A 12,417-nucleotide genomic window follows, 5' to 3' on the forward strand; every position below is an offset into this window, starting at 1 on the left:
AACTCATTTAAAGGCCCAAAGTGAAAGAGCCGAGCCTGAGCCGTGAGACCCGTATGGTGCACTTCAAGTGAGACGAAGAGTCAAAAAGAAGAAGAGGAGAGGGAAAGGACAAGTTGAAGATATGGGAACCGTGTTCGACGGACGTACTTGGCTTCCATTTCACGCTATGTAGTCACTCAATGCATCACCATTATTTCTTCCATACAATTTTAACGAAAAAACCTCAGTTTTAAGACCAGGCCCAGGAGAGACCGCATAAAGTTGCTCATCGAACACAACCTCACGTGTGTTCCAAATTAAATCTCCACATTTTGAACGAAACAAGCCATCGGACAAAATCGTAGCTTTCGTTTTTACCCTCTGCTTCGTTCACCGTGTGGCTTCCTCTGCGGCTCTTTGTCTTGGCTGCTCTGTATGGGTCCCGGCGTATGGACCCATTACAAGGCGGTCTAAACTCTAATTTTTCTCTCCTTCATCGCTAAGAAACCGAGGAGCCTTCGGCTCTAAAATCCTTAAAAAAAGAAAACAAACTCTTTTTTTGGGTCTAAGCCCGGCAAAAACCTTTCGAGCTTTGTGAGCTACGGGGAGAGAGGGGAATCGGGCTTTGGACATGGGGCAAGCCTTCCGGAAGCTCTTCGACGCCTTCTTTGGCCTTAAAGAAATGCGAGTACGCCCGTATTCCAACCTTGTTTTTACTTTTTTTTTTTTTTTTTTTTAATTCAAGACTTCTATTTGGTTTTAATGAGTTAATCATATTCCGTCCATTCAGTCTTCTCCCTGAGTTTCTTGAATCGATGGGAGGATGGGTTTGGGGAAATTTTGTTTTTTAGAGAAAATCTGCTTAGGTTTTGAGTAGTTGGATGGGGAAGTAAGTGTTGGAGTGTAATCTTGATTATTTGGCACATATTTCTATCTTTTTGCTGTAATTCTGAAAGAACATCGCGGAAAAATTCTGAGTTTTCTGTTCATTCATTTGATCAGATATGACTTGTTTCACTGGATGATATGGCAAATTTCTAAAAAAATTGCTTTTTTCTTAACCTTTTATTTAATTATATACCAAATTTCTACCAAAGCAATCTCTAAGTTCAACTACTTTCAGATCTTGTCCAGCCCATTGCATATAGTCTATATTTTAGTTTTGGGATTGTCATCTGGCAGCGTCCATGGTGCATCAGTCCGGTCAATTCTAACAATACTATTCATTAAAATTTAAAAAGTTTCCATAAAAGTATTAGAAAAATATATCATCAAAAAACAATGTCTAAGAGATCGCTAATGCCGAATTGAGACTTTGAAGGATCGAATCATCCACCAAGAGTCAATTTTAAGAACCTTTTATGAAGTTTTCACAATAACTTATCCAATGTACTCAATTGTCCCCTGCTGGAACTTCCAATCCTTATAGTATTCAATCACAAAACCAAACTTGAATCTCTTTTCCCATGTGACATAACTATTAGTTACTGATTTTTCACCCAATTCAGGAAGGACTATACTTCCACGTCAATGTGTATTTTGGATAATATCCTCATTTTTGCTCTGTACTTCACTTCAACTTTTTAAAAAAAAAAAAAAAATCAATTAGAGTTTCAAACATTTTTAGTCTAATTTTTTGCTTCAATTTGACCTCATGTAGGTTGTGATGCTTGGGTTGGATGCAGCCGGTAAGACAACTATTTTGTACAAATTGCATATTGGAGAAGTGCTGTCGACAGTCCCAACCATTGGTAGGCACTTCATGTGACCACACAGCCTATTTATCCGGATTTCAATCTAGTTTTGGTTAACCACATGATATTTGAGTCTTCTTGCTTGAAAGATGTTTTCTGAATTAGTACGACTTAGTATGATAATTTCTGGTATTAAAGTTTTGCACTAGTTTTGTTTCTTGAATCGAAGGGCAGGGAGCTGTAAATAAAATGATTATGTTACACAGCTGCCATCAAGGCTCTGCAGGAAAAGGGCATCAAATCACCAGACATACAATGGCAACTGATGACTTTAAGGCAGCTTGCATCCAAATCCTTGCAAGCCTATAATCCTCAATGTTGGCTTTCCTTGACATGGACATCTGAAGAAGCTGAATATGATCACTCTTTGATGAAGGATGTCTTTTTTCTATTCCAAGATCTTTATTCTTAGCTTTTAGATACTAATGCAACTGGTTTAGAATGCCCTAATTTTGTTACTGGAGGTTCATCTCTTAATTTTCAAGTTATGCTTCAGTGTTTTCTTTGTTCTGAGATCAGATAATTGATTGTTGAAATCCATTAAGTTTGTTGTGGACTCAAGATGCTAAATGCAAAATCACATGAGTTCTTTTACTTTTAATGCTAAATATCTACCAACAAACAATGTGAATCACCATATTTTAGCTTTTGTATGTTGATTTTCTTGAATTACATTTGAAAAACAATGTACAAGTTATCAGTGTATATAGTTCATAAAGAAAGAATGATCAAACACCATGAATTAAATTTTTGATTGCCTATAGTCCAGTTAATCTCGTAACATGGTGATCAAGATTTGTTTCTGTTTTTTTCTGTTAGATAATGCATTTTCCTGTAAAGAACCTTCTTGTCATCCCCTTCTTTGATTAAATTCTTCTTCACGTACAGCAGGATGTTGGAGGGTTGTTCCTTAGTGTCATAAGCTTAAAATTTGCATGACTAACAAGGTAGTATCTCCTTCTTGCAAACTTCTTATTCAGGCCTACTAGCATACCTCTTTCTTGCCTAATATTGCCTTTTTTTAAGCATTTTGCATAAATATACAGAAGGTTGATATCAGAAGAAAGTTCTTTTTGGAAAAAATGAAAGTCTAAAAATATGAACTTTAATGAATAATAGGCTGATCCTTAAAAGCTGACACCATACAGATAGAAGGAAGCTTGCAAGTACAGGTTGTTTTGTAGCATTTCATGATCCATCTGATAGTTTCTTGATCCTAGCATGTCACCTAGCAATGTAATGCAACACGTTGGTGCCAACTGGTCTGTAGGAAATTCCTCTAAGTCACTTTGGGTTGGAATCTCAGGGTGTGGAGGCCAGATAGGTTTATAGAGTATGTTCCATTCTGTCCCAAAACCTATAGGTTAAGTTTTTGGAGATAGAAGTTTGTTAAAGAAAATAAAGTGCTTAATTAAATTGAGAATTTAAGGCTTCCTAGAGACCAGGAAAATAAATGAATTGGTGGAACAGGTTTTTAGGTGTGAAAAAATGGTATAGTTCAGAATAAAACATTCTTTGAGTTCATTGATATTAAAGAACATTTTCAATGATAATTAAAGGTAAGTTTCATGGATGCTTTGAAGGCTTATGTAGGATTTGACTGTGATAAGAAATTTTGAGTACAGCCAAATGAAGGGATTTAGAAGTTGACACACTATCTCTGTCACAATCAACTTCCTGGTAAAAATGTTAGCTTTTCTAATATTCTGTTGTCTGCTGAACGTCGGTGGAAGATTGTCTATCCAGTTTATCAGTTGTCGATTAGTGGGAGTAATCCCTGACTGCTGAGGTTGGCCTACCACTCCATTTTAATTTATGCATAGGACCTCTTGATGAGATTTGGATTGCACAAGTTTTGCTGGTATCCTTAAGAACGCGCCCTAAAGTTTTCCATGTATCATCCTAAAATAACAAGTAGGGCTACCTAGATTTATAGGTTGCTACTCCATTCTTCTAGTACAAGCAGTATACATGTTCATTCTTTATAATTGCTTCTCTTTCATTATGTGAAATTACAATTTTTAACTCTTCTCTACTGTCAATGCTAAAACTCAACTTTCTTGCAGATGCTTACATGTTAACTGAGGGAATGGTGATGACTACATCCAACTTTTTAGATCAATGATGTTTTCTATAAGGAATTTTATATGGGAATTTTTGTCTCTTTTTAGCTCAAAAGGTTTGTTGGAAAAATCGTTTAGGAGACTTTATGAAAATTATTTCCTAAAAAAAGTCTTTAACAGTGTCACGTTAAGACTGAACTTAAGATTCCCAACTTTTCTAAAGCAGAGTTTTTTTCTAGTGGTTAATTAGAATGTGCCAAGTGGAAGTCATATGCTAGTATAGATGAAAAGGATTTCTTTTATGCTTTGTTATCTTGTAGTAATGTAGTTTAAGGTTTGTATATATGCTGTGAAAGGACACAGCACAACTCTCTCTCTCTCTCTCTCTCTCTCTCTCTCTCTCTCTCTCTCTCTTTCCCTTTTCTTTTCTTGCTGCCACTTCGGTTTTTTATATGATCCATTACAGTTTGTTCACATATTTTGTACTAATGCTACTGTTTTGACTCCTATGATTCTCTAATCCCACCAGACTACAGAGCATTTCATGTTTATTTTCTTATTGTGTTTGCAGGTTTCAACGTAGAGAAAGTTCAATATAAAAATGTGATGTTTACAGTGTGGGATGTTGGTGGGCAAGAGAAACTAAGACCCCTGTGGAGGCATTACTTTAACAATACTGATGGGCTGGTACCAATTTGTTTGTAAATTTTCTTTTGGATTACTTCTCAGTGATATCCCTTAATGGTTCTACTAAAGGAATTTGATGTGCGCCCTTCCTTGCAGTTGTACATCTGCTGTAATTTAATTGTTTACTGAAGGTCTTGCATTAGTTTCTTTTAGCAAAGTGAATTAAAGTTTCCTGGCTGAAACATGTCCTAGTGTCTGCTAAACATATAAAGTCTATGCTGATTTTCAAGTTTACTCCCATTGAAATGTTTTATGATATTGTATATTTGTGATTCAGTATGTTGCCCATTTGTCTGGTGCATGAGGACTTCAATGGGAATTTGCTTATAACCCATTGATGTTTCACCTTCACCATTATATGCATTAAATATTATGCTACAACCTATGCTATGGCACTTGGATCTAACTCTTTGTTGATTGTCCCCTAGAACATGCTGGCAACCATCATTTTAAGGAAGTACCACTGAATTTGCTGTATATTTGAATTGATGTCTCATTTTACATTGCACAGTGGACATACCGTTGAATGGTATTTCCATAAACATTAGAACTTTTGCTTAAATGAATATTTGTTTTGGGTAGCCTATTTTAACCGTGCCTGAAAATGCTTAAATGGCATACCTGTTCTTCTATAAACTGTTTGGCTTTACATATAGGGGGTTAGATTTAAAGCTACAATTTTGCCTCTATCGATGGACTTTCAATATTTTTTAATGATTTCACATGCTTGCAGATCTATGTAGTTGATTCCTTGGACAGAGAAAGGATTGGAATGGCAAAACAAGAGTTTCAGGTCTAGAATTTTATGTTTTAAGAATTAGTTAATCATGTGTAATGCAGTTTTGCTGCCTATGAAAATGTTGTTCACAGTATTGAGCCAATCCCTTTTTGCTGATCTATTCTTTCAGGCTATTATCACGGATCCTTTCATGCTGGACAGTGTTATATTGGTATTCGCTAACAAACAGGACTTGGTAAGTCAAACCTGTGGCTTGGAAATCAAAAGAGCTTGGTGCTCTACTAAATTAGAAATCCATAGAATGCTCACAGGAACACGGCACATCATCCTTAAATTCAAGTTGTATTTTAGTATCATACAACATGGGCAGGGCGCTTTTTTTTTCTAATTATTATTATTATTATTATTTTGAATCATAATCCTTGCATGTTTTACTTTTCTAGCCAACCACACTATAGTATGTTTGACTTAAAACGGATTCTTTTTTCTCTATGCCACAAATTTTAAATGAACATATAGTGCAAGGGGAAGATGCTCCAAAAGCTAGACCTTGTAGATCAAGAATAAAATTTAGTGGGGGAAAAGGCATCCTAGTTTTTTTGCTATTGGTACACGTACAAGAAAAATATTATTGATCTCAATCTATTGATAAACTAGGGTCTGTTTGGGATTATTGTTGGTAGTAGAACTTTGGGACTTCTAGAAGTAGAGCTTTTAGGAAGTAGTGCTGTTGAACAGTAGGGCTTTTACACAAAGCAATTTGTTGTTTGGAAACTATACTTCTAAAGTGCTGTGGAACTGTAGCATGTGATGGCAACTAGATGAGAAAGAACTTCTGGTACAACAAAATGGCAATAAGGGGCATTGCATAGTATTATATATTAGAGTATAATGTAAAACTATATATTATTATCATGGTTTGTTGTATTACCCCGTATCGTCCGATATAAAGTGTACCATATCATATCGATACCGTATTGAACCACATCCTAACATTATAATAGGATGGTACTGGTATGATCCAGAACCAAGACGGCGTAATATAAAAGTATTGATAATAATAGTATAATATAATATAATTATAATATTATATAGTATAATATAATACATTTAGGAGGTGCTAGGTTCGCGACGGAATCGGAATCAAAATTGAAATGGATTGAAATCAGAATTGGAATGACCAAATTCTCTAAAATGTTTGGTTTCATGATTGGAATCGGAATGGATGATTTTCATTATTGTTACTTGGTTCATTTAAAGATAGAAATCGAAATCAACTTACATTTTCACTTTTACCATTGAACCAAAAATCTTGAAAAATTGATTGTTTTCAAATATTTTAATATTTTAACTTTATTTAATTAATACTAAAAAATATATATCAAGAGATTTGAAATTAAATATAATTTATTAATTTATAAAATCTAACTAACTGACCAATGAACTAATCTATATAAGTGGTTCTCTCCAACTTAGTTTTAAAACTCTTAGCAATGAGTATCAAAAACATCTTTTAAAGAAATTTGTATATAATTTAATATGATAACTAGTTAGATTTTTTAGTAAAGGATTTACTAGTTAGAAGTATTGGTTTTTTTTGGGATAAAGTGAGGAGCTCCTACTTTACCAAAAAAGAAAAAAAGAGCTCCTAGCATTATTGATTTAGGGACAAAAACTATTTATATTATACTATATATATTGAAAACTAAGAAGGATACACTGAATGTATGAAAATATGATACATTGAAAGCTGAGTAAATCTCAAAGTTGATACAAACAATTTTGCAAGGCTAAGCACAATGCATTGACAAAACCATAAAAAAAGCCTAATCACCAAGAACCAAGGCTACCATACTGGTGCTTGCTCTGTATAACAACGTATAGAGATGGAATTTCATAAAATCTAATAAAAAAAATCTAGCACTCCATTAACAATAGCATCGTACAAAATACTAACGTCTAAAATCTGACCCATCAATGTCTGAATCAAGAAGGCTAAGCACGTACTGCCTCTTCAAGTGTGGTGGAAGAGAGAAGAATACTGTGCTCTTGCTAGGCTCTGCTGTAAGAATATCGACTGCCTTTATCACTTCACTACCAGTCAATGCCTCCAATGTAAGTAGCTCCTCCACTACACTCACTACGTTCTTCTCAGCCATCTCTTGCTCACGTGCCATTGCTTTAGTTATGGTACCAAAATAAGTATCCATGTACGACATAAATGTCCCAAGGATCTTAGACATGGCCTCTAAAGTTTTCTTCATAGATTTGGATTCTCCTGCCATCTTTGTCTCCTTCCGTTGGATAACTTTCTGCTTCTTTTCCTTCCTCGAACTACTACTAGGTGCCCTCTTTATCGAAAGAGGCTGTATAACCGAGTGGCCTCCATTGTCCTCATCCATGCTAAGGTCCACTAGATCTTCATCATCCAAAATAGCGGCCTCCTCTCTATATTCTCAATAGCATCTGCGAATGTTTCAGCATCCATTCCCGTCGCCCTATCCTTCCCATAGATCTCTTCAAATGCATTTAGATGAGGAAAAGCTACTTCCACAAACCTTTGACGGACTCATGCACTTGTCATTAAAAAACCATGTATATTGAGTAAGAGATGAACAATAAACAAATATTATTTGAATTACAAAAATAATATGTATAAAATATACCTTGCACCACTCTATGTATCATGTTATATCACAAGAGATCATCTTTTTTTGGTCATTCCACGTGCATCCTATTTGCGATAATATCTCTACAATAGCACTATGCTTTTGCTTTAGATATTTTGTCCTTGATTCAATATGTGGATTAGCCTTCAAATGACAACTAGGTAGTTTTTTTCAATAGTTTTCTCCAACTTGTTCATATATCCATTCTTGAAACCACCCTCCCCTTTTCAAATGAAATCAGTGGACACTGGTAGAAGTATCATAATGACAACAATCATATCACCAATAGAAAGCAAGAGAACTATAGGAGCACGCAAATTTCTAGTGAAGATAACATAATCTTAATAGCCATAGGCAAAGCATCAAATAGAACCGACAAAGGCATGAACTATGTACAAAGGACCTGTCTCAACCCATAGATAGCATGACAAGGGCAATAATGCTGAAGAAGATGCCAAAATAAAGAGTTGCATGCATATCTTTCAACAATCATATATGAATACAAAGCAAGACAACTAAATGCCCAAGCGTGCATGTAACCCTTAGACAAAAAGAGCTAGATACTACCAACTAAAACCAAGCATGCTGGGTACATACCTCAGTCCTAATGAAAGTGTGAAAGGAGGATAAAATATGCACTCAAGAACAAGTTTCAAATAGCAAAATATTTGATGGCTGAGTACACCAATAAAACAGGAATTTTGTTTCCTAAAGAAATATTTGAATAAAGAAAGAAGACTCTGTCTCCGGTCTTCAAAGTAAAACCCAAAAAAATAGCAAGCTTTATTTATGATCAAAATTCAGCATAACCTAAAGAAACTATTAGTATGATGAAGAGTTATTCAATCAATACTTAAAGAGGAACAATAAGAAAGAAAAATATGTAAGTTTGTCATACTCCTACAGATATCCAGTGGAGAAAATAGCATCTGAAGAAAGCTACTTGATCATTTCAATTATCATCCAACCAACCTTGCAACAGTGGCGTATGTCAATAGGAACAAAACAAGTCTAATGTGATAAAATCATTCATCTAATGAAGACCCCACATGCTGTGGGACTTGAACCTAGTCTTGTCCATTTGATCTTGTGTATTATGATCAACAAGGAAACAACTACTAGATACAATTAGGATTTAGGAAGCCTTCTATCATGCCACTAGCATTCTCATTTTGTGAGCCCTTGATGTACAAGATAGAAACCAAAGTATTTGATGTATAATTGACAATGTGAATTTTCAGTTTAAATGTTTTGGCACAGTTTCGCATCAATAGGATTTACGCTTTGATCCTAGAGGTAGGATATTCAGCTTAGCTCCACACTACATGCATACATACAAGGAAACAAGCATACAAATACTGCCACAGGCTCTAGATATATAAAGAGATCGAGAAAGAGGGAGAGACTTACCAGTGATCCGGGCTGACATGAAAAAGACAGGAGTCAAGAAATGGGATGGAGGTGAGGGGGGTCGAGGGAGATGAATATGGGCAGACCCTTTCTCGCAGAGAACAGGAGAGATGGGGGCTCGATGGGGGTAGGGCAGCTAGGGCACTAATACGGAGTGGGGGGATTGTCTTTTGGTCGCCGGAGCAAGGTCGCCAAAGTAAGGGGAGAGGGCCACGAGATCCACCAGAGGCTAGGGTTTCTCACGTTTTCTTTTGGTTTGAGGGAGTCCATCAGGTTTTTTAGAGGATGGGAGCAAGGCAACATATTTTTTTTGATAAAATAATTAAACATGAGGGACATTTTAAAAAACTAATTTGTTAAATGCTGGAATGGGCTTTGAATCCGTAGGAGAGACTCCAAAATGGGCTTTAAAGGGATTGGGCCATTCCTATTCCTTTCTGAAATCAGAATCGGAACGGAACTCTCCCCAACCAAATGGTTAGAATGGGAGTCATCCATTCCTATTCTCATTCCAGACCTTAATTTCTCCCAACCAAGCATTCTCTTATACCATGATAACATGATATGATATGATATAAGATATAATTATGAGATTTATTTTTTGGCATTTTGATCACCACAAAAATTTCATTAAAACCAAAAATAGCTTTTTGACATTGGCCAAAAATCACTTTTGAGGAGAAGCTCCAAAATGCAACTCTGAAGTAGATCCTTTCAACTTTCCGACGAAGTGAAAACAACTTTCATTTTTTTTTTTTTTTCACTAAACACCTCTATACTATCCAAAAGTGCCTTTTAGCTCTTCAAAAGCTTTGCCAAATGGGGCCTTGGTTTTATCCCATATTTGATTGAAGAGGTTCAACTTAATGCTTGTCCTCAAAGGTTTCTCTCTCCACAACACACCCTAACCGAGAATAGTAATGATATCCTTTGATACTGATTTCTCTTTTTTAATTACTTTGTTGGCTGAAAAGTTCTCTGAAGATGATAAACTGTTATATCTTTGATTAATGCTGTTATTTGTCATTGCATTCACTGCTCATGTCAATGTCATCTTCATGGATTCTGAAATCGATATATCAATGATCTCTTAAGATTCTTCTTACTATTATTATAATATTTGTTATTATTACTGTTTTTGGGATCTCCTGCATCCTGGTGTCTTATTAATCTTCCCCTTGGAAATTGAATATAAAATCAAAGTTCAAATCCATGATATATTTGAGTGAGTTTTAGAAGCAGTAAGTTCTATCTCTGATGGAAACAACAGAGGAAACCAACTATTTTTAAACCTAGGGCAAAATATATAGGCTATCGATGTCATAGCAAACCCTACATTTCTCATCGAGAGGGTTTTGCCTAATTAAATTGATTTTGAGTTTGTTAGAATAGTTTCCTTCCTACAATAGCTAAAAGGAAAAGGACATTTCACTTCACTGAAATAATTCATTTATCTAACATAGATTAAAGGTGGCAATCTGTACTTGGTCATTCAGTTTCTCAAAGTGAATTGTGACCTTTCATTTTCATGCAGAGAGGGGCAATGACCTTTCATTTTCATGCAGAGAGGGGCAATGACCCCAATGGAGGTTTGTGAAGGACTGGGCCTATACGATCTGAGGAACCGGATATGGCATATCCAAGGAACTTGTGCTATTAGTGGTGAAGGCCTTTACGAGGGACTGGACTGGCTGGCAACTACATTGAAGGAGCTGAAACCCTTTGGACGTTCCGTGTCAGTTGGCAGCTCCTCATTCTGATTGCAAAGGTCAGAATCATATTTTCAACAATTTTCTTTTCTGTATTCATTATCCACTGCCTATAATCTCTTTTGTCCTTCAGGTGCCAGCTCTTGTTTGACTTACTCTGACAAGCAAGCTTTGTGGATCATAGGTCAGCTACCAATTACTCACACCCTGTATGATATAAACCTGTTTTTTTTAATGAAATTTGTCAAATGCTCCTCCCAGCTGAATTTCTGTAATCTTCTGTCACTAGTTAAAAAATATTTCATTTACGAGGACAAATAATTCATGTACAGTGACTGCTATCGGCCATGTTCCCCTTGTCTCATTATTGGAAGTAAATATAGAAATCAACTGACCAGATTTTTGTTTAAACTGCTACATGGCTAATCTTTAGGGTTTCTGCGAATGGTTGACTTCTTTTAATGGTAATTTAGTGCAGATTGGAGCCAAAGTACCAAGAATGATCACAAAGGGAGGGGGTTACCTCCCATCCGGCCACTCGAGCGTCAGCAGAATTCGAGCCCAGATCATTTGATAACACCCATTAGCGGGGTTAGCCATGCATCCAAATGATTTTACCAACATGATAGGTTGGCAGCCACTGAGGTGATGATCATGAGCGAACGCAAGAGTCAAAAAAGTATCCTGACCCGCTGCTGCAATGGAATGGGTATGAGTCAGGATTGCATATGTTATTGTCCAATCCCAATCTACCTCCATTGGATCCATTGCCACCATAGAAATCACTATCTGTGATCTTCATCACATGTCCTTGTTGCAACCAAAAAAATAAGTGTTGAAATGATGGGTAAATCATTCCCCCATGCTCCAAGCTAGTGAACTTTAATTTCTTGGCATTTATAGGTTGGTTTCGATAATCTCTAAAGACGTCATGGCTGCCCTTAGAGAGAGATGCTTTACCGACCTTAAGGGGAGAAAACTCCTGTCTCGCTCCTCTTTGTCCATTCATGGGAGAAACTAGTGACACTTTGATCACTCTACTGCGGTCTTCAGTACATTAAGCATTCCAATCTTTCTAGTCTACCCTTGCTTCGTAGAAACTCTATGTGCAATCTAGATATTCAGCCAGTCGGTTTGTTAATGAATTTGGATCATTTGAGATATCGAGTCACCAAACCATCCTAATCGGTTTTTGAAGAAGATTGGTTTTTCATGACTTCCCGCTCTAAGTCATATCAACAAGTTTGTACTAATGCAGCTGTCCCGCCCCACATCCCGAAGAAGTAGTGGTATTATCAGGCCACAGAGATCCTGGTTTCTAACAATGGGTTGCATTGAACGGGTGAGCTTTACAAAAGATCCTATGCCAATATCGTAAAACAAGCTGATTGCTCCGTTACATTGCGG

General features: G+C 36.2%; 1 protein-coding gene across 3 annotated transcripts; it reads left to right on the forward strand.

Annotated features, from left to right (window-relative positions):
• Nucleotides 1-387: 387 nt before the first annotated feature.
• Nucleotides 388-11,885, forward strand: LOC105060634 (uncharacterized). Of its 3 annotated transcripts, XR_834457.4 has the most exons (8): nucleotides 396-667; nucleotides 1,640-1,730; nucleotides 4,368-4,483; nucleotides 5,217-5,276; nucleotides 5,392-5,457; nucleotides 10,867-11,069; nucleotides 11,144-11,194; nucleotides 11,489-11,885. XR_834457.4 is itself a non-coding variant. In XM_010944421.4 (7 exons), the coding sequence occupies exons 1-6, from the start codon at nucleotides 611-613 to the stop codon at nucleotides 11,059-11,061; spliced, it is 585 nt and encodes a 194-aa protein (XP_010942723.1). In that variant the 5' UTR covers nucleotides 403-610; the 3' UTR covers nucleotides 11,062-11,069; nucleotides 11,144-11,421. The 3 variants fall into 3 exon arrangements, 1 of the variants encoding a protein (XP_010942723.1); XR_002163230.3 differs by lacking the exon at nucleotides 11,489-11,885 and having other exon boundaries at nucleotides 388-667; nucleotides 10,836-11,069; nucleotides 11,144-11,421; XM_010944421.4 differs by lacking the exon at nucleotides 11,489-11,885 and having other exon boundaries at nucleotides 403-667; nucleotides 11,144-11,421.
• The last annotated feature ends 532 nt before the right edge of the window (nucleotides 11,886-12,417 follow it).

Source organism: Elaeis guineensis, chromosome 16 (assembly GCF_000442705.2).
Source record: "Elaeis guineensis isolate ETL-2024a chromosome 16, EG11, whole genome shotgun sequence".
NCBI lineage: Eukaryota > Viridiplantae > Streptophyta > Magnoliopsida > Arecales > Arecaceae > Elaeis > Elaeis guineensis.

Bases quoted from the DNA above. Each gene is read 5' to 3' on its own strand.
- LOC105060634 (XM_010944421.4), top strand. From the start codon at position 611: ATGGGGCAAGCCTTCCGGAAGCTCTTCGACGCCTTCTTTGGCCTTAAA. The intron at 1,731-4,367 runs GTAGGCACTTCA...TTGTGTTTGCAG, and splicing joins GTCGACAGTCCCAACCATTG to GTTTCAACGTAGAGAAAGTT. The intron at 5,277-5,391 runs GTCTAGAATTTT...CTATTCTTTCAG, and splicing joins TGGCAAAACAAGAGTTTCAG to GCTATTATCACGGATCCTTT.